The sequence below is a fragment of the Takifugu rubripes genome, chromosome 1 (assembly GCF_901000725.2).
Source record: "Takifugu rubripes chromosome 1, fTakRub1.2, whole genome shotgun sequence".
Taxonomy (NCBI): Eukaryota; Metazoa; Chordata; class Actinopteri; order Tetraodontiformes; family Tetraodontidae; genus Takifugu; species Takifugu rubripes.
In genome coordinates this window covers 18,691,012-18,711,706 of record NC_042285.1, presented here as the reverse complement: position 1 = coordinate 18,711,706, position 20,695 = coordinate 18,691,012, and the positions used below count along the sequence as shown (strand labels likewise).

The window sequence follows — 20,695 nt, the reverse complement described above, 5'->3', positions numbered from 1 at the left end:
AATGCTGCTCAAACAATAATTTACTGTCAAAAATATATGAAAATAATTGCTTTTATTAAAATTTGCACTCTAAAATACTTTTAAGAGATGAGTTAACAAACTCTGAATGTTGCTATTCCAATTATCTGTAGGGTCCAGCACTCCCCTGTGACCCCCACAAGGAAAATGGATGGATGGATGGATGGATGGATGGATGGATGGATGGATGGATGGATGGATGGATGGATGGATGATGCAGTAGCAGTTGGAATCAGGGACGTTCATTAAGTTGATCAGTGGGCCAATCATGAACACAGTATGGGTAGATCACATTACAAAGAACAAGTCATAACAAGTAATCTAAAAAACAAAAAACACCATTTTCACTAAGACAGTGTCACACTTGTGGGTCATGGGTCACCACATATGGAAGGTAAACTGCATATAAAATCCTCAACCTAATACAAAACCGCATGAGCTAATTAATTAGCAACTTGAGAGTTCTGGAACCTACTCACAGAGGACCGGTACCCAAACATGAAAAAATGTGCTACTTTATTGACTGTATTATTCGGGTCCTCTTGTTTTTGTGAATCAGGATCTTCTCACATGAAGATTATTAATTTAAATTACAGCTTCATGATTACTGATGATCATTTGGAGGCCTCCCTGCTGACTATGCAACCCTGGCTGATTGGTTGTATTAAAGGTCATCAGCGTAGTAAGATGATGAACAAAAACGCTGTGCTATAAGGGTTAAAGCTGTTTTGAAAGGTACACCACCATATTGTGGGCGTGAGTGTATATATGTATACAAAGTGTATATGAAGTGACCAGCAGGAAGTGTGAGAGTCCAATATAAATACAGTGCCATAAAAATGTTTTGCAAAATACCTTGTGTATTTCCCTAAAGCTTAAATATTTTCAACTTTATTTATCTTTGAAAAATGCACAAAAGTGTTCACATTTTAGCATGTAGAATAACATCTCCAGGCGGCGCATTGGTGTCATTAGCTCGGTCCTGCTTGTGTAGCTCCTGTATCTCGGGCTGATTTGTCACAGAGCCAATAACATGGGTGATGAGTCACTGTGTTGTTGAGGCTGGAGTGGCTGATGTATCACACACCCACAGTGTGGTTCCCAGAGTCCTCTGCCAGTCACTGCGGCCATGCTTGTTGGCTGGCTGCTCTGCCAGAGAGACTTAGAGGTCAGAGGTGTTGAAGGGAAAGCCCGCGGGAGTCAGGGATATGAGCTGCAGTGGCCAAGCGGCAAATTCTCACCTGCTTCTAAGTGAGAATTAACGTAGTGATCATTTTCCATTCACACTGCGAGTCACACGACCTCAGTCCCACAACCTGCTGTTCCCTCGCTGTATGTCCCCAGTGGTCTCACACAAACACAGCTGAAAGGGCTTCTTGTTTAGCTTTAAGAAGTGTGTGTCCCACTGCACACAGCAGCAGTGGAGATCCTGACTGTGTTGCACTGGGCTAACATCGCTCCGTCTCTCTCAGGTGTTCCTCCAAGTCATCGGAGTTATTGCCGTAGCTGCTGTCATCATCCCCTGGATCCTTATCCCAGTTGCTCCCCTTCTTGCCATCTTCCTGTATCTGCGATGCTACTTCCTGCAGACCTCAAGGGACATCAAGCGGCTAGAGTCTACAAGTAATCTTTTTTTCTTTTTGTGTGGTGGGCTGGGCTTGTCCATTTGTGATAAGAGACAAAAGCAGACCACAGGAATGCTAATAGACCATTGAAGAAAGCCATGGCCATTAGCATAAAGGCTAAAGGCGGTTGTGGCCTATAGTTGGGCCACACGCAGTTTCCTCTAGAGATGAGAGTTCATGACATCACACACAAAGGAGAAAAATGCCAAGTGTGCATGACTTGGCCATTTCAGGCCTGGGATCATCTTTTTATTCTGGGCTGGAAGCTCCAGTGCACATTGACCAACAGGTCCCATCATCTTAACGAACAAAGGTGCCGTTAAAAGGTTCCGAGCGGCTTTGGATCGGTCCATGTTTCGCAATCTTAACAAAACAAAAGGAGCTGAAAGAAGACTTCATTCAGCCTTTCCCTAATGTGAAATAGTTTAGTGTCATATTACACATTTGTATGATGTGGAACACTGCCATGACAACGCTGTTGCCCAGATGGCGTGGACAAAAGGAATTCATCGTGCCAAAAAACTTAACTCAAAAATAGCCACCTGACCTGTACATGAGCTCCTGAGCAATTCATGAGTGACTGAAAATTCTGTGCCATAAATGTAGGTGACCATTAAAAATATTGCCCGTGTGATTGCTTTCAGCTCGGAGTCCTGTCTTCTCCCATCTTTCGTCCACCCTCCATGGCCTGAGCACCATCCGTGCATTCAAGGTTCAGCAGGCTTTTCAGCAAATGTTTGATGAGTTTCAGGATATTCACTCTGGTAAGATTAGAGAGGTACCTCTGATACAAGCACACAGAGGTTTGAGGTTAACATGTCCTTCATTATCTGTGTTCACTGACAGAGGCCTGGTTCCTATTCTTGACCACTTCCCGCTGGCTCGCTGTGCGTGTTGATGGCATTTGCTCCGTTTTTGTCACCACCACAGCTTTTGCCTGCCTCTACTTCAGGGACGGTACGGAATGGTCATTTTTTTTATCATCAAATGTAACACATCTGGCATGTCAGACATGACTAATGACATGATGTCACGTCTTTTTGATATTGCAGAGCTGGAACCAGGTTCTGTTGGTCTGGCGCTGTCTTACGCCATGACTCTTACTGGCATGTTTCAGTGGGGCGTCAGGCAGAGTGCAGAGATTGAGAACATGGTGAGACTATACACACAGGCCAAATGTCTTTATGTGACAGGAAGTGTCCTGTTAAACACTGTTATATATGACATGAAATGTGATATCAGTCTGTTATAGAATAATGATAAATATCACACCCAGAGTTCCGATTAAGACAGTCAAACTACAGCAGATAAACCTGTTGTGATCCTTCTCTAGATGACATCAGTGGAGAGAGTGGTAGAGTATGCAGAGCTGGAGAGTGAAGCACCCTGGGAGACGGATGTGCGGCCTCCGTACGACTGGCCCACGAGAGGCTGCATCACCTTCGACAGAGTCAACTTCTCCCACGGCTCCAGCGAGCCTCTGGTCCTGAAGAACCTGAGTGTTGTCTTCAAACCCAGAGAAAAGGTTCTTGTCTTTATTCTCACCTGTGCGTTCCCTCCTGGTGAGCACAGAGCATGACTTAGGTTGATATGAAGCTAATGTGAAAGGTGGGTTTGTGGTTCTTTTTATGTGGCATTATTTTCTAATCAATTATTAAAAGGGCCTTGCATTGTGCTGCTGTATCTTTGGGACTATACCATTTGTGATTCATGGAATACATATCATGTAATTAAGACTGTTCAAGTGGATCCATTTGTTCCCAATTTGCATTTTGAGCTACCAGAGGACGACAACTATTTATTCACTGTAAGACAGATGAGAGGCCGCGGGTGTGAAGGGAGAGGGTGGCAGCAGAGGGAGATGGTTGAGGATGATTGAAACTGTTTAATGCTCTGGAGGGGGGGCTCTTATTTTGCATGGCTATGGTTGGCCAGGGCGGCTGATTTCACAATGGATGGGTTGATAAGTGTAGAGAGGCTGGTTTTCTCTGATCATGGGAAGGGCTTCTGCCACAGCAATGAAAGGATTTGTGTATCCTGACTGTTCCTCTGACACCCTTTCATAAGAAAATCGACCCTCTCCTAAACCAATCCATATTTTCAATCCCACAGAAACACAAGTCACAGCTGACAAAGTGCATATTTCAAATCAAAACAATGATTTGTGTTCACTATAAATGAGCTCAATCGAAACTATCAAACGTCACCTTTTTCTTCATGCTAAAAGCTCTGTACGGTTTCACTTTCTGTATTATATCACCAGCATACCACATTGTGCTAAAATATTCTACTTTTCAATTTTTCACTTGTGCTCAGTTTAAAAATGTGGATGGCACAAGTGTTCCTCAGGAGGCAAAGCTTCAGGATCCCCCTCTGGTGGGAGGTTGGTAGTTAAAATCTGGTTCTGAATTGGCGCAGACGGCTGTTTATTGTTTATTGTTTCTTTTGCTTCCCCATCAGTCTTCATTTTGATGAAGACTAATCTTGCTGGGGTCCACATTAAATCAAACAAAGACAATTAAAACAGTTAAAGCATCAATTATTAAAGGAATTACATGAAGCCATTCTTTGTGAACATAACAAAAAGTATTGCATAAAATCACTCAAAGTAAATGCTTTCATGATTACAGAAGAGTTACATTTAGTATTAAATGAAGCTATTTAAGATAAATGTGTTCACATTATTACAGCTTCCATCAGTTTTGTTTTAAACAGCAGTTGTGATTAAGTGGGGGTAACTACTCCAAAGTGCTCCAGCTCTATTCAATACGGACGTCTTAAGTGCTGTATGAAGATGGCAGCTGATACAGAACTTCTATTGCCAGTCACCTGAACATAATAGTCTGGATGCAAACCAATTATAATACAAATACAATATAAATATAATTAAAACGGTGAACTGTGAACTCTAGCTCAACTCGACATGATCATTTAATTATTCTCGCAGCTAAATTAAGTAGAAAAATCAAGCCAAGAGAAAACGAATGATGAAATCAAATGTTTTCTCTTCTCCGGGTGTAGGTTGGCATCGTCGGGCGGACCGGAGCCGGTAAAAGCTCCCTGATCTCTGCCCTGTTCCGACTGGCTGAGCCCGAGGGAAGAATCCTTATTGATGGTTTCCTGACTTCGGAGATCGGTCTGCACACCCTGCGCCAGAGAATGTCCATCATCCCACAGGTGCCGCTCAAACCTGAGTAACGTATATACAGCAGACACGAGGTCGGCCGTGCAAACACTAACATCAATTTTCGATTACTTCTCTGTTTCCAATGGCACTGATTGAGACTCAGGTGAACAATGGACTCTGGGGTGCGTTCGCCTCCTTTTTTAAACGCCCAGATTTTTAAAAACAAGTGAGCAGAATTGCAGTTGTCTATCATGTGATTTTTGAAAGTGAGACAAACTGATGCCTTGAGACAGTTTAACTTTATTTCCGCTTGTTGAAACTGATACGGCATTAAGTAAATGCCAGCCTGCGGGTGAGTGTCAGCAGAGTGAAGGGAGGGGAGAAGACTCCCACGGCCTGTACTGTGAAGAGAGCAGTTCTCCATCCCTGACAGAGGATTAGCCCTCTACCCCCAAAACATGGGAAAGCTGCTTAGGAGAAGTCTCCCCCATCCTCACATCCACAGTCCCCCCCGCACACCCTCACTATGCCCAAGTCGGTAACATTTCTACGGTGCAGCCAAGATGCCCAAAAACAGTTTCATTAATGCTTCTCTGAGAATTTGATGGGTTTCTGGCATTGCTGCTACCTCAGATAAACTTCTCCTTCCCAGTGCAATCTGGTTTGAGATGGATGTGATGTGTGTTTGATGTGATTTTTCTTTACGCTCTCTTTCTGTCCTGGAGGGGGAGACGCGCACAAAGTGGCAGGTTAAAAGTCAGAACGTGAGCTGCACGCCCATCTCCATCACATGCTCTCTGGCGTTTCCTGATATGAAGCCGTGTTGGCATTTAGAGCAATAGAGTTCCTCTGTGTAGTTGGAACAAACCTACACAACTAGAACTCCACCTTGGATTTACATATGTATTCATCGGAACATTTTATTTTCCTTCTCTGCCTTGACATTGATAAAGTGATATTCAACCAGACCATCGTGATGAAAGTTGCTTGTTGCCGTACCTTTACGTGCAGATCTATGTAGATATATACACTAACATTTCCAGTAAGGACTTTCATTATTTGCCTCCCACAGATTTTATTATGATAAGCGTTTATTAGCATATGGCATTAAAGCAGACCTATTTCAGGTTTCTATTGAATTGTCAGGAATGACTTCTGAAAGAAATGGATTTTAATGCAAACAGTGGGCTTAGAACCGCTGAAGCACATAATTCTCCTATGGAAAAAAAAAAAGCTGTGCTTGAAAGCATTTTTTCCGACCTGACATTGAATCCTCAATTAAAGTGTGTCACAAAACTAGTTTGAATTGGAACTTCAGCTGGCGTAATGAAAAGATGATATATTTGGCAACAGAAGGGAAAAGCTCATTGGAAGTAAAGGGGTGGAACGTTTTCTAAGGCAAATGCAGCCGGGATGAACCCCTGCCTGAAAGATTTATTTAATTATTTATTTATTTATTTATTTGGCTGCATGAAAATTGAGCAGTTATTCTTGTCTTCTGACCTACATGAAGGTTTGTTGAATTGATCTCATGCTACAAGCTGTACAAATGTGTAGAGGGAGGATGTGCTGGCTGCTTCTCTGCTAGTGTCACAGACAGGCTGTGTGGACAGTCATGTTCAGTTCAGATGATCCAGGACACTTCCAGAACCATTTAGTCTTTTACATTAGCTTCATTCTTATCTGAGACAATGCATTTATGACTGAGCTTGCCTGAGAACTGAACTGAATCTAAGAGAAAATTTCATTTGTTATTGTGACCAAAATTATCACAGCATTGTTGAAATGTGCTCAAAATTGTTTAAAAAGTACTCATCCACTGTGAAATTATTTTAAACACATTTTGTTTCTGAAAAATGGCAAATAAAATATCATGCACAATGTATGCTGTAGGTAAAAACCATTCAAATTTGGTTGACTCTCATCAACTGGACTCACCTAAGCATCCTGTAGAAATCCAAAATATGCCCAGATTTTAGACTTTGTCCTTTAATGCTTGATAATCTTTTCCCCAAACTGACTGAGATGAACCAGTTAAAATTCACTGACTTCTAGAGGGCTTTCAAGACTGGCCAGAAGTTCAAAGTTAAATCAAGACAAATCAAAATAACTTAAGACAGAAATAATGGGCACAACACCTTAACTTACTGTAATTAAATTACTTTAATGTAATGAAATTACTTTTTTGTTTCTTTGTGTTCAAAATATTCAAGATGTCAAATAGATTCTTGTATAAAATGCGAAATATCCCATATAGCCAATAGATCGGCCTGATGCTGCTGCTTCTCCGGGAAATGAGCCGTATCACCACAAGTGTCGCCATTATGCCGTTAATCGTTACATCCCTGTCTGAATCCAAGCAACTCTCGTAAGAGGCGCTGCGGTGTCATGATGGAGTTGTAGGGCATTTATTCCTGACCTGTCAGCGCGCTGCTGTTTTCCAGGCTCACAGATTAGCCTGTTGGAAGACCGCTTGTGTGGACTTAACGGGTTTGTTCCTCTGCTCTATAATAAAGGGCTTATTGGCGGTCTTAAAGAAGGCTCTGCGGCTGAACCTTGAGACCGGAGTGTGGCTCACCATAAATACATATCTCGGACGTCCTAGCTGTCTGATCTGATGGCTTTCGTTTCACGAGTGCAGCCAAGTGATGTGATAACCTCCTGAGGAAGAGTAAAGCTGTTACATTCACCAGACATTTTGAGATAATAATTTCCAATGCAGCTGGCATTTGAAATGCTCGGTGTGGCAACAGTTAATAGACGGGTCCTTTTTTCGCAGTGATTATATATTCACACAACCTCACACAGCTCTGGACTTCTAAGTAAAAAAGATCAACTTATTGATGCATAGTTGGCCAGAGCAGTGAATAGAGCTCCTGAGTGGAGCGAGCCCTTTGTGAGCATCTTCCCGTCAAACATTGCCTAGCAGTGCTCTGTAAAGCTTGTCTTAACCCTTTCATACGTGTTCCCCTTGTCATTATCTTAACTGGCCACGGCCTTCTCTTTCTATATCCATCTATCCACAGGACCCGGTTCTCTTCACGGGCACCGTGAGGAAGAATCTGGACCCTTTCAGGCAGCACACAGATGAGGACCTGTGGAATGCACTCCAAGAGGTACTCCAGCGTGGCTCTGAATGATTCCCCCTCACTAGCCCAGGGGGGGATCCCTCTGTCCCCCTGTACAATGCTGCCATTCAGCCTCCCTGCTCGCCACAAGTCATGGGGGGAAATCCCATTAGGGCCATGGGGCCCAGCTCAATGTGCGGCTTGTAACTGGGAGCCATTGAAAGTGCTGGGGGAGATGTGTTTGGGCAGTCAGGCCGACCAGGATGAAGGCTCCCCCCACAGTGAAGGGCTTCAGCTCCTGGTCCTGCCTCTGAATGGGTTTGGTGGCCTGGATTAAAGCTTGAGGCTGGTCACAAGAGAGCACTGGCCAAGGTCATCTTCGGACCTGGCTCTGCATTGTGCCAGGCAGTTAATGGGTGTGTTTGGATAGCTCTTAAAAGACGTCCCCACAGGAAGCCTTTATGCAGGAGTAATGAAGGGTAGGGGCTCTTCTCTCCCTCTCTGCAGGTGCAGCTGAAGGCCGTGGTGGAGGACCTGCCCAATAAGTTGGAGACAGTGCTCGCTGAGTCAGGCTCAAACTTCAGTGTGGGTCAGAGGCAACTGGTGTGCCTGGCCAGGGCTATCCTCCGGAAGAACCGCATCCTCATCATCGACGAGGCCACAGCAAATGTGGACCCAAGGTCAGCGGTCACCTCCGTCTACCAGCAAACCCTCTTTCCTCGGTTTCATTCCCACTACTCAATTCCCAACTTTTCCCATTATCCCTGCAACTGTGATCCCAACAGTTGAGATACTATACAGGTAGGTCAGGTAGTAACACCGCAAACCTGCCTTACAGAGAATTTGAAAGAATTAAACAGTGGGAAATGCACATCAGTTGAGTTTAGTGAGAAAACAACTTGCTGTGAAAGGAAGAGCCCACCTTCACAAAAACAGACAAATAAAAGTCACAGAGAGTACCGGTATATTGCTAAAATTCTGCCCATAATGAAAAGTAACAACCTGATTTTTATAATCATAGCCACTATCTATTGAATTAATAATTAAAGCTAAGATTCCCGAGTTGAACCTGAGCTCACTGTGCGCTGTAGCTCCTACAGGCATCCCTCTAAATATAGAAAGTTGCATTGTGAACCGTAACGCTGTGACTGATTCACTGTGTGTCTCAAACAGACATTTTTCTTCCCTTTCCTGCTCCTTGTCAACCTATTCAGAAGCCCACAAGTATCTGTATTTGTACATGTCTACATTAAAGCATTATATATAATTGCCACAAACATCAGCCGTTCTTTGCCAATTGCAAAAAGTCATGCAGAACAAAAACACCAACAAGTCTGCATGCTAACTGTGTGTTAGCTACTGAAGGAAGCACTGCAGAAAACCAGAATCCCTACCTTTGTTCTTTTATTCAGTAAAATATAGACCAAAAGCACAATTCAACAAGGTGAGCATCATATTAAATATGCTCAAGTGCTTCAGAGGTAAGGAGCCCTGCTGTCATTTCACTCTTGAATCCACCTGGCTGCTGATCAGCCATTGTCCTGTGTTAAGTAAACCCCCTACCCAAGGGCGTACGGGAAGAGAATGTGTGTGTTGAGGTGTTGTGTTTCCTGCTCTTTCAGGACAGACAGCCTTATCCAGCAAACTATCCGGGACAAGTTTAGAGAGTGCACAGTCCTGACCATCGCTCACAGACTTAACACCATCATCGACTGTGATAGAATCCTGGTGAGTAGATGATCCCGGCAGTCCTCCACTCTGGATGGATTTTAAATATTTAATGACAGAGGGATAGAATATTGTCTGTAAAACCCTCAGTTCAACCCTCGAAACCCTCGTGATCCTTCTGAGCAGAGCTGGAGCTATAATGTGATGTGAGCATGCCTGATATTCCGAACGAGCCTGAAAAACTCTTTTACACCATGTTTACACAATCAGTACAATGAAATTTTGTGACAGCCGGGCTGATTTCTCCCTCACAGCGCTCTCTCATTGAGTCTGTGCTAGTGCCACTTGATCTGTCGCCCTTCTCTGCTACTGCCTGCGGAGGTGCCAATTAGTGCCATTGGCGGCAGCGATTGTTAAGTGTCTTTGGAGTACGGGACATGACCCGGTCGCTGCCCAGTCACCGAAAAGCCAAATATACCACAGCAGGCCCTGTTTCACACCTGCACACGTGCTAAGTGCCCCCTGATTGATCTGCACTTCAGGGCAGAGGAATCGGGTCCCACCTGACTTGCTTTGTCAGAATCCGCAGCTGCACTATGGGTAGAATTTAAGTAAAGCTCAGAGTGTTCTACACATAAAGCATTGATTACGACAGCAGTTTGAGAAGCCTCCTTTTGACACTAATCATTCCCTGAAAGTGGGCTTTTATGAAAACACACTGCTAATTACGCCTATAAGTGGACCCCGCTTGTTAGAATTTGCCTGCGATATAATTGTACTCTCTCCCAAACTGCATGTATTGGCACTATTCTTTGTGTGGTTTATATGACATGTTTATTGACAGAGAAATGATGGTTATTTTCTGGTTTGTCATGAAGTTGTGATTGTGGGATTTGACTGAGGACCACCCCGGAGTCTCTGCAATTCCCTGTTAAATCCAAGGTTAAATCACTGATCTTCAGTCTGTCAGAGTCAGCGCACTTGACTTTCACGCCGCTCACAGGACACGCTCATTGTCCGTGGCCCCGTCCGGCAAAAACAGGCGCCTGTGCTTATTGTTGCATGACTCACGTCAAATGGATGGTTCCTGTGTACACAGAACTACCGTTTCTCCATTCATCTTGCACTGTCTGCATGTTTCTCTCAGCAGCCAAACAGCTGAAATGTCACTTTTCTGTATGCAGAAGGTGTCACACCTAGACACACGGCATTGTCTGTCTGTGTGTGTGTGTGTGTGTGTGTGATTGCAGGTTCTGGCTGCCGGCAGGATCCAGGAGTATGACCGACCATACGTGCTGCTCCAGAACCGGGACGGCTTCTTCCACCAGATGGTCCAGCAGACAGGCAGAGCTGAGGCCGCCTCGCTGCTGCACGCAGCCAAACAGGTGACCACACCCACCTGTGTCCCCGTGCTGTCACTAAATAGAGCCCAGGAGTGGCCCACTAATCCCAGATTCTCCCTTAAACTCCAGACTTCATTGCTCACCTCCAAAATGATATAGTTAAGCAAAAGATGAGCATAGCCCTGACAATGCAAATACACTTGATTACCATTTTAATTTAAAGTGCCTACTTGGAGCGTTGCATCACCATAACATTCATTTCGAAAAAGAAATTGCCCCTTTGTAGATTTACATCCTCAGATTTTTATCGAGGGAACTCTCCACACCATCTTTTTCCTCCTAATGTAATTTTGAGATCATTCTGGAGATGATACTAGAAAAGCAGCTTTCTTTGCACGGTATCTACTTGGAAATATTGGGTTTAAACTCCATCACGATTTAGGATAAACTTTCTATGGGGATTACAGTAATAGAGAATGTCCATATTTCTTCCCTGTAAAATTCATTTGTGATGTATTTCCCCCTCAGACACTGAGCAGATAAGAGCCGGCTATTCATTGTTCAATTCCATTTTATGTGCATCTGTCTGGGACTACAGATACCACATTGCAACTTCAAACAGGTCTTTGTGAAATAAGAAAAGTCGGCATCATTTCATTTTCTCTCTGTCCCTTGCACAAATTTATCAGCGGAACTGTATCTCCTCAGCCAGCGGAGAGAAATGAGTAAAATACTGATTTCAAAGACTCAGCACTCACTGGTATTATTTGCTATGGCCGTGCTCCGCACACTGGCGGTTTGGAGGCGACATTGTTCCTGACGTTTTCTTTTCTTTATTGTGGGGTGCTGTCCTCAGATCAGATTACAGCAGCATCCATAACTGCCTAGCACCACTTATTACAGACTGAAATGGCCCACATGTTGTGTGTCAAGTTTCTATAGTTGTCAGTCGAGGTTTAAATACATTCAATAATCTGATATCACCCTCCGCTCCTTTTGTCCACGGTGAAAAAGAATCACCGAGTCGACGGTTTGTGTCGCGCAGAGGCAGACCTGCCTCCACCAGGTTGTCTCCTTTTCTCGGTAATTGAAGGAAACCCAAACATTTGAAGGAAGTAAATAAATATGAACTCAAATAAGGTAAATAATTTTAGTGATTATGGATCCCTCCCCCTCCCCCCAGATTTCACAGTTGTTTACAAGGCTAAATAAGCCACTTTTGCATGCTTCAGCGGGAGACAAATCCCTTCAGCCAGCTCTGACTGGATCTGTCATAAATCACAGCCTAACTGATCCTAGATTAGATTGGACTGTGTGCTTGTGTTCTGTGACACTGCTTCCCTGATGCGCTTCCAGGTTTACACCAACAAAAAGCCAATGACAGACGTGTGCCATGCCAAGGACGAGCGTGTCATCTTTGAGACATCTCTCTGACAGCTCGGAGAGTCGCCGTGGGCCTCGCTGACCGGCTCTTTTACCGCACATACGGGCTTTAAAGCGTCTGAAGACTTCCTGCGGGCCGAGCTTAGCGTGACTGGAGTAGCCATGAGCAGTAAGGAGGCACGTATCTCAGGCAGGATGTGTGTTTATTGACAGCATATTAATGCACGGCTCTTTATTGATTGCACCACGCCGATTACACCGTGCAGTGTTTATATATGCCAGCTCCAGCCTCTTGGGGAGCTTCAATCCTGCGGTGGTGCTCAGAAGAGTGCCGATATTAGTTCTGTTCATCCTGGTGCAATAAATTACTGGCTTTTATAGGTAAAATATATATGTGTAATATATATATATATATATTTATATATATATATATTTCATGTCAGGCATTGATTGTGTGATAGGAGTTCGGAGTTGTTTTCACAAAACCTGTAAAAAGACAAGAAAGGAGACATTCTTGTGCCTTAATCTTGCTGTTATTATTAAAAACATTGTTATCATGTCAGTAGTAATTGCACGTCTACCTCAGCTCTTGTCAGGAAAGAAGAGTAAACTGTTTAAATGATGCTGATTTTTTTCCTCCCCTTCTTATTCTTTTAATAAATGTGAAGCACGATCCTTTTAAAATGGATAACACTTGTTTTAGCCTCGTTTTTATTTTTATTTTTTTGTAGGGGATTGCTTTGAGTTTGTACTTTTTAGCTCTGCTACACACTTGATCAAGCCTGACTTCAGCACTTGACATTGAAAGTCTGTGAATTAAAAGTTTGCTTCAACACTTCTGTCTTTATTTTGCATTTACAACAATACCTCGTTGCTGCAGCGCTCGCACTTGCGTCTGAATGGGGAGGTTGCTCCGGGTCAGTGCTGACTGGGAATCAGGTGCTACAAGCTGATGAGTAGTTGAGGAAAACCACAGTTATTATTTGTTGAGTCAATTAAATGTTAGATTCAGTCTCCTGGTTGGAATGCAATGTTACAGCTTTTCTTGTGACAATTAGGTTCCAATTAAAATGTAATCCCCCCCCCCCCACCCACCACCAGCTCAATTAGAACAGAGCTGTTTAATTTGCAGACAAGAACAGAGCTGATGGTTCTACGCTCTGAGATAGCCGTCAGTAAACACTTAGCTCCCTTTAAAGGGCAGTATTTAACCAGGCCCATATTTGGGCGGTGAACTGCAGTGATGTCCCTTTTGGAATTACATTCTGAAAGACCCCATCAGACCCTTTAAAAGCTGAGTGATTTACACAATTCATTAAAGCCAGTGAATCCTCAGCCAGCGTCACATTAAATGGTTACTTACTCTCAAATGGCCCCGGGGGAGTTGGATTGTTGGCTTGCGAATAGATTAAAGTTTACATTGAAAAGAGAAATTGAATTCAGGGGTAATCAATAGCATAATGGGCCAGTGAGAGGAGCCTGCTGCCTGAAATGAAATTACCATATTTTTAATCTTAATTTTCCACTCTGTTTATCTGACAGTGTGGATGTGCAATCCAAACAGATAATGAGAGAGTGGGATATTGACAGTGGGGTCCTCTGGAGTGCTTGTTTCAGTGATTAAATGCTGTGATCTGTGATTACTTTGTGCCGGGTGTCAGGCTGGCGGCCAGGGCCCGGGGAGACATGCGCGCGGCAGAGGGAGTGTCACGGGTCTCTGAGGTGCTAATGTACCTGACACAGCACTGACAGCCCTGGAAACCCTATCAGGGACCGGCGCCACACGGCAGCCGCCACAATACCCAGCCTCCCGGCCGTATCTGCATCAGAGTCAGCACATATCCTCTGCTCCCGCCGCCGATAACAGCCGGGCAAGAATGGCCGCAACAAAGTTTGCACAATAAGTATTATTAGGGCCGGTACCTTCCTGCGGCGAACAATAATGGCCCCATTTTAAGACATATGTGAATAGCAAATCACAGTGCTGAGGCAGCTTTTAATAAATGGTGTACATGTCTGGGGAAACCTGGCTGCCCCAAACAATGAAGTTTAATCGCAAAGAAAACACAAAATAAGAGTCAGCACAATGCGCAGAATGAAATGGAGGATTCACAGCCCATCTGGACTCTAACAGACAAGCGCTGCGTCGCCGGTGATTTGAGGGGGTGATACCTGCTCTGTTCAGTCAGACATGTTTTATTGTCAGATGAGAGAATAATGTAAGCGGTCTGACAACCAAAAATGCTGCAAATTGTTTAAGGTCCCTCTTTTTTTTTGTTACGGGCCCAGTAAATAAACTAGTCTAAAGGGCATTTTGGGATGGGGAGACAATGTTTTTCACAAACTTTCCGTTGTGCCAGCATTTTCTTTTGTGATGGATACTGCTGTCTGACAAATGGAAACAAATTGCACGGTGCAGGCGCCTGAATGGCAGCGAGTTGGGGAGTGTCAGGCTCGGCGTTGAAAGACGATGAAGCAAGAGCCTCGGCTTTTTGTGGGCAACTCAGACTTGACTGATCCCAGCATAAAGTACTTGTTGAAGAGAGGGAGAAAGGGAATTTCGACAGGCTGCAGTGAAATTAGGAGAATCGACTATGGCGGCTTTGTTCCTAGCTGGTGACATGGGGTGGGGGGGGTGGGACGGGAGGGGGGACTGGAACGGTTCCCCAGAGACTCTGCACTCAGACTTTTCTAAACTGACTACAAACGGGATGTCTGACAAGTTCCCAAGGACTGACACGACTCTGAGCGGAGCCGAGGAAAAACAAACAAGAAGCACAACATTTTCTTCCACGTGACGACGCCCGATGCAGTTTGTTAGAAGAGCAATATTTTTCTTGTTGTTATCAAAAATAGCTTCTCGGTTCAAATGCCGCACGTCTACAGTGTAACAACCTAGTTAGGCCGAGTTTTTAGCAAGTAGAGACTCGAGAGTAAAACAGTTCTGTGGTTTCAACGTCAGATAAATCCAAAACTTCGGCACAGGTGGTTCGCGTGAGGTTAGCCGCGCTCTGGTGGTGCCTCAGCAGTTTAGTGGCCTGATCTTAGGGACTAGTTGACTAATGCTGCTGCAAACAGTTATTATGGGCCACATGTGTTGTGGATGATTATACATCTTTAGCACTGAAGGCAGTGGTTTGTTCCAAAACTCTGGGCTGGAAGCACATCTGACTCTCCTTAAATGGATATTGAACACGTTAAAAGCGTTTTAGTGCTTAAAAATAGAATGAAATAAAAATCTACTGGGTCTGAGGACTCGTACCTGCCCCTGCTACTTGCACAGAGCTCACTCATGTGGCCCCTTGAGAGGCCACCAAATGGGAAACCGCTTTGCATGTTTCAGCCTTAAATCCCAGCCATGGTCTGTCACCTTCCAAAAGTGCTGTTTGATTCTTCAACTGCGAGAGAAAGAAGAAAAGTGGAGGGCTAGACAATAGCACGGGCTTATCTCATCAGTAAATAAGGCTTATTGCTTAAGGCCATAAAAGCCTATGCTTATTGGTGATGTCATCCCTTTGTGGAAGATTGATGAAGCTTGAGGCAGGCGGCTGAATGTGTGGTGCAGGAGGAGGAGTCGGAGGTGGAGGTGGGAGAGGATGCACAATACTCAAGAATTTCCAACTTTCGCCTGCAGAGCTTGGTGCGATTTAAAATTTATGACATATTTTACAACAGCCGCTGTGCTAAAATTGCAGACTTTGGTGGTAAACTAACCTGCATGGACTTCAAAGTTCCATTTGGCCGGGGGGGCTTTTATACTGGGCCATGAGAGCGGTCGATGTTCTGTGCATGTAAACGTGCAGCTTTTGGGTAAAGGTGGGGACAGCCTGTGTCCCCCCATTATTGTCTGCTCGCATTTACGTGGGTCCAAGGGCCCACTGTGTCTTTTCGGGTTACTTTCTCATCATTTCTCCTAATGTAGAGACCCACAGGGTTGGTGGCAAGCGCACAATGCGCCTGTTGTATGGTTACTGTCAGCTCTCTCAAATAAGGCTTCCTGTTCATTAGACTTCTTTTCACCTCTGCACAATGCGCCGGCTTTGCAGCAATAGTGAGTTGACGCCCATCTCTTCAATGCCATGTGAATAGTTTTAAATAGTGTTTATGCAAGCCATTGTCGTCCATTGTGCGTCCCGTCCTAATGCACAGTGATTTGCCTGCTTTTGTAGCCTTGGGATACATTATCTTTCCTATGTTGCTTCAGATGCATGCCTGGCCTTTGAGCCAGTAAACAGTCTAAAAGTTAACTCCCTGCAGACAATGCTGGAGATGCCTGATAAAGTAGGACAGAGTATACTAACAGCTCATTTCACGTCCCTCTGAAATGTCCCTCTGTTTCCTCCTCTGCTCAGCAGAAATCCGTCCTGCATGTCTATTTTGTGCTACATTTTATAAAGTTTGGGGATGACTGGAGTCAATTCCTTTTTTTTTTTTTTTTTACCAACATTATAAAGATTGGTCTGTGAGGCATCCAGCAGAGAATTCCCTTTCAGACAGGCGATTTCAACCCTGTGTCTTTATTCTCCTGGCTGCCAGTGTGAAACCGGGAGAGCAACGCGGGGCGAGCGGCAGGTGGATAATCTGACACACGTCACAGTCAAAGAGTAAAAACTTTCAAATCGGGACGATAATGTCAAAACGACACGTCCCGAAACGTATAAAAATCTGATGTGTTAAAAGATAGGGACCCGGTTATTTGGCTGCTCGCTGCACTTTAGTTTTATGTTTCTGTCGCCTCCTTCTTCTTCATGTTGGTAACTCCAATAAGGCGTCTTCAGCCGAGAACCGACCTGGAAATCGAGAGAGCGGGACCAGACAGCATATTATAGCCTTCATCTGTTTTTGGCATTGTTCTGGAAAGTGCATGTATCACCTCCAGAGAGTAACCGATAGGCTCCGGCCATTCACTCTCTGGAGAGATGCACAAAAGCAGGAGATATGTGCACCACAGATTACATTATACTAATTTCAAAAACAGTCACAAGTATGCAGAGCAGGGGGGGGGGAGATGCTTTTAATGCAGGCGAGTGATGTAACTGATAGGTGGCTCCTCATTGTTCAGGAGATTTGGTGTGTTGGACCCCCTAAAGCAATCGGCTGCTCAGGGAATTATCAAACAAGCTTAGAACTGGAAGGGAGGGAATGTTCTGATTGCGCTCGGTGACACTGATACAGCGGCGGCGCAGCGCGCAGCACTGAGGGAGCCAAACCCCGCCGCACCGACACTTAGCAGCAGGCATTTCATTAACCTGTCAGAGAGAGGCGAGATGTCGCTTTGTGTTTAATTGCCACATCCTCTTACGGTCGGACTGCTGCTCGTACGTTTGACCTCCATTATCCCACCAGGTGTGTTTCACATTTTATTTAATGAACTGCACTCATGAGGTAATTCAGCCACTGCAACAATCCTCCTCCAAGCTTTCTTTTTCTTTTTCTTTTTTTTCTCGGCTGTTGACGTGCCTTGCTCCTGGGCTGATATTTTCATTAGAGACCCTCTTATCAAATAATGAAATAAAAAAAATTCTTCTCCTTGCCCGGTGCTATTACCTCCCACAAATCAAAAGGTTCCCTGTGTAATGCCCTGCCTCCCATGCCAGTTAATTACTCAGTGTTGTGCTACATACTAATGCTGCTTTCATGAGAATAATCTAAGACAATAAACCTCTCACTTTTGTGTCTTCTTGCAAGCCCTCTTAATTATTATCAGCAAACAGGAACCGGAGTTAATTGAAATTTGAACATCCCAGTTTACAATAACACAATCGCCTCCGTTTTGTTGCTGTTTTTGTGTGGTCGCAATGGCTGCTATCATAGCTCAATTTAGCAATCCATTGATCACTTGTGGCAAAGCAGGAGATGAAACATAAAAGAACAGAATGTCTTAACCATGAGGAAACACAGGAGGCAACATATGCAACCCTGCTATTGATTTAAAGGGAGACTTTAATATTCACACTCCTCCCGATAATCATAGCGAGCTGTGCATGATTTGTTTTCATTGATTAAGTGACACGGCGGCGGCTCCTCGCTCCATGGTTATTAATATAGTTTGCATTGATATTATTTCTGCATTAGCAACAATTTCAGCAGGTGGGAGAAATCGCGGGTCGGAAGCAAAACAGAAGCGACTCGCCGACCCACACCTTTAATCAGAACTTCTTTTGATGCAAAATCTTTACGATTTTAATCAATCTCTATGGACAAGCGTTGCAAGCCGCATGTTTGTTGAAATAACTTTGAATAGCGCAGTTTTAAAGAGGTTGCGCCCCGCTGTCGGATACATGTTTTTCAAATAACAAATCCCTCTAGGAATATGAATTAGGCTGTACAAGCCGAGTGTTCTCCCCATTCATAATGCACGAGGTTTGGATTTCACTTGGTTTACATGAATTCATGTTGGGAGCTAATGTAATCAGGCCAACAATTAGCGCGTGGCTGTTGCACACAGACCCCGCAATAAAAGAGCAATCTGGCACTTTACTATTGCAGCAGGGATCTTTTTATATATCATACATCTCCTGTCACGTTGGCCCACGAGCAGAAATATCCAAACAAAATAAATAAATAGATAAACACTGGGCTGCCTTGATAGCCTTTATGCTGTAATATTCCAGCGCCAAGAACATTTCTGAAGTTAACAGTGTTTATGTTCCGGTAGTGTTGGTCACAGTCTGTCACACTTTATTTGCATCTGCATGTCCGATTAACAAATGTGACATATTCCTAAGATCAGGCTCCTAGCATTCTAACCACCCACCATGGCAATTAACTGTCTACTAAGCTAACAAGCGTAACGCTCATGCCTGATGCAAGCCAGAAGAATATCAAGCCACCGTCCCGGATGTATCCCTGTTTATCCCGTGGTTCCTCTCGGATGTTGATTAACCTGGAGCTCCCAGAAACACATTCACAGGGTCAAGGCAGAGCACTGCAGGCGTTTCAGCCAGAGCAAGATTTCGACATTGTGAATGACAAACCAAACCTCTTCAACCTCCCCGCGCTGAATCGACTGAAAATCCCAGCCACACGCACCTGGAACCACGGTGACCTTCATGCTGTTCTGACTTGTTATCGCCGTTAGCTTGGCGCAGATTGATCCATAGATTGCGAGAAGAAAGGCCACATATTGCGACGGGCCTCTTTAATTGTAGACAGGTGTAACTGGATTTGTGCAAGGCCATTGAAAACACTGTGTGCTGTAGTGTGTCGCCCGGGAAAATAAAGTAAGCCTATTCAAGTATGTTTCTGCCATTTCATCAATAAAGGATGTTGGTGTCATTTTGCTGCTGCTGTGGGTTGAAATATTCAAATCCAGCCTGACATCTGAGACTACACGTCACCAAAATATCTCTTCTATTTATTTATAAAGGGGGAAAAAAGGCACTGACCATTGGGGCATAGCCAATATGGAGGTTAATCCATTCTTGTCTATACTGGGATGCTTATGGAAGCATATTTGCTTAGGGCAGCCATGCAAATTATTACTTACTGCCCTGTAAGCTGATAACACAAATTAGATACCCATTAAAGTTGTACAATGTATATAGAATGAGAGGAGATTGCAAGTGATACCTGAAGGGGTGTTTAAGTCGCATGGCGCCGAAATACGCCTCGTGCTGGCAAACTTCAAAAGTGGAGAGATGTTTATCCTGGGGACGAAAGATGCATAATTGTAATCTCATATGCTCAGAAGCAGCTGGCAGGTGGAGGGAAGCACTGCGCATGTTTATGAATAGGAGTCATTAAAGGGACTGGGGTGCATACCTGCACGGACCGTTGACACACAACTTTATTTTAAATCACCTTCTCACAACGGGCCCCAAATTTATTTTGTTGATTTTGTTTTGTGTGTGTGTGTGTGTCACAACACACTTGTCCATCTAAGTTGAACTCCTGACCTGATTGCTTCAACAGCAGCACAACAACAACAAATATCCTGTCTTACAGATCTGTTTGGACAAATCTGCTAATTCTACTCTGGACATGCCTTTTTTGTTCTTGTTTTTTGGTTGGGACTTTTTTCCCAACCCGATGATAGAATTCATCTTAACCCCCCTCCCCTTTGTCAACGAGTCAGCGGTTACTCTCCAAAGCGACGACTTTCAGTGGCGGGTGATGAAAGAGATGAGGCTGAAACACAAAGGCAAATTAAGGGTACAAAAACACCCGCCATTGTCCTATTGTTGCGGGTCACAAATCGCCAAGTAAAAGCAACACAGCGTGGTTGAAATACACTCGCCTCCATCCCTTTCTCCCCCCTTCCCTTCTTCCTCCTCTCTTTATATTCATTAGATTCATTATAGGCCACAAAGGATTGCCAACAAAACAGCTTGTGATTTTAGTTGAATTCATCCCCCTCTGAGGCCTGCAGGGAAATTAAAGTAGGTGACTATCACTGGAGGGGGAGCTGGCTTGACACATCTGAGGCTTTCAGTGATGTTAATAGTCAAGCGTATCCAAAAT

General features: G+C 44.2%; 1 protein-coding gene across 3 annotated transcripts in view; it reads left to right on the top strand.

Annotated features, from left to right (window-relative positions):
• LOC101077613 (multidrug resistance-associated protein 4) overlaps positions 1–13,067 on the top strand; it is a 28,681-nt gene extending 15,614 nt beyond the window's left edge. The window contains exons 21-31 of one of the 3 annotated variants that reach the window (XM_029848233.1): positions 1,491–1,641; positions 2,288–2,407; positions 2,490–2,600; positions 2,696–2,796; positions 2,977–3,168; positions 4,665–4,820; positions 7,797–7,886; positions 8,346–8,518; positions 9,461–9,566; positions 10,757–10,891; positions 12,206–13,067. In XM_029848233.1, the coding sequence (XP_029704093.1) occupies positions 1,491–1,641; positions 2,288–2,407; positions 2,490–2,600; positions 2,696–2,796; positions 2,977–3,168; positions 4,665–4,820; positions 7,797–7,886; positions 8,346–8,518; positions 9,461–9,566; positions 10,757–10,891; positions 12,206–12,283 (1,413 nt within the window). In that variant the 3' untranslated portion in view covers positions 12,284–13,067. Of the gene's footprint in view, positions 1–1,490; positions 1,642–2,287; positions 2,408–2,489; positions 2,601–2,695; positions 2,797–2,976; positions 3,169–4,664; positions 4,821–7,796; positions 8,255–8,345; positions 8,519–9,460; positions 9,567–10,756; positions 11,370–12,205 lie in introns of those variants that run through there. The other 2 variants (XM_029848227.1, XR_003890952.1) reach the window with 2 other exon arrangements.
• The last annotated feature ends 7,628 nt before the right edge of the window (positions 13,068–20,695 follow it).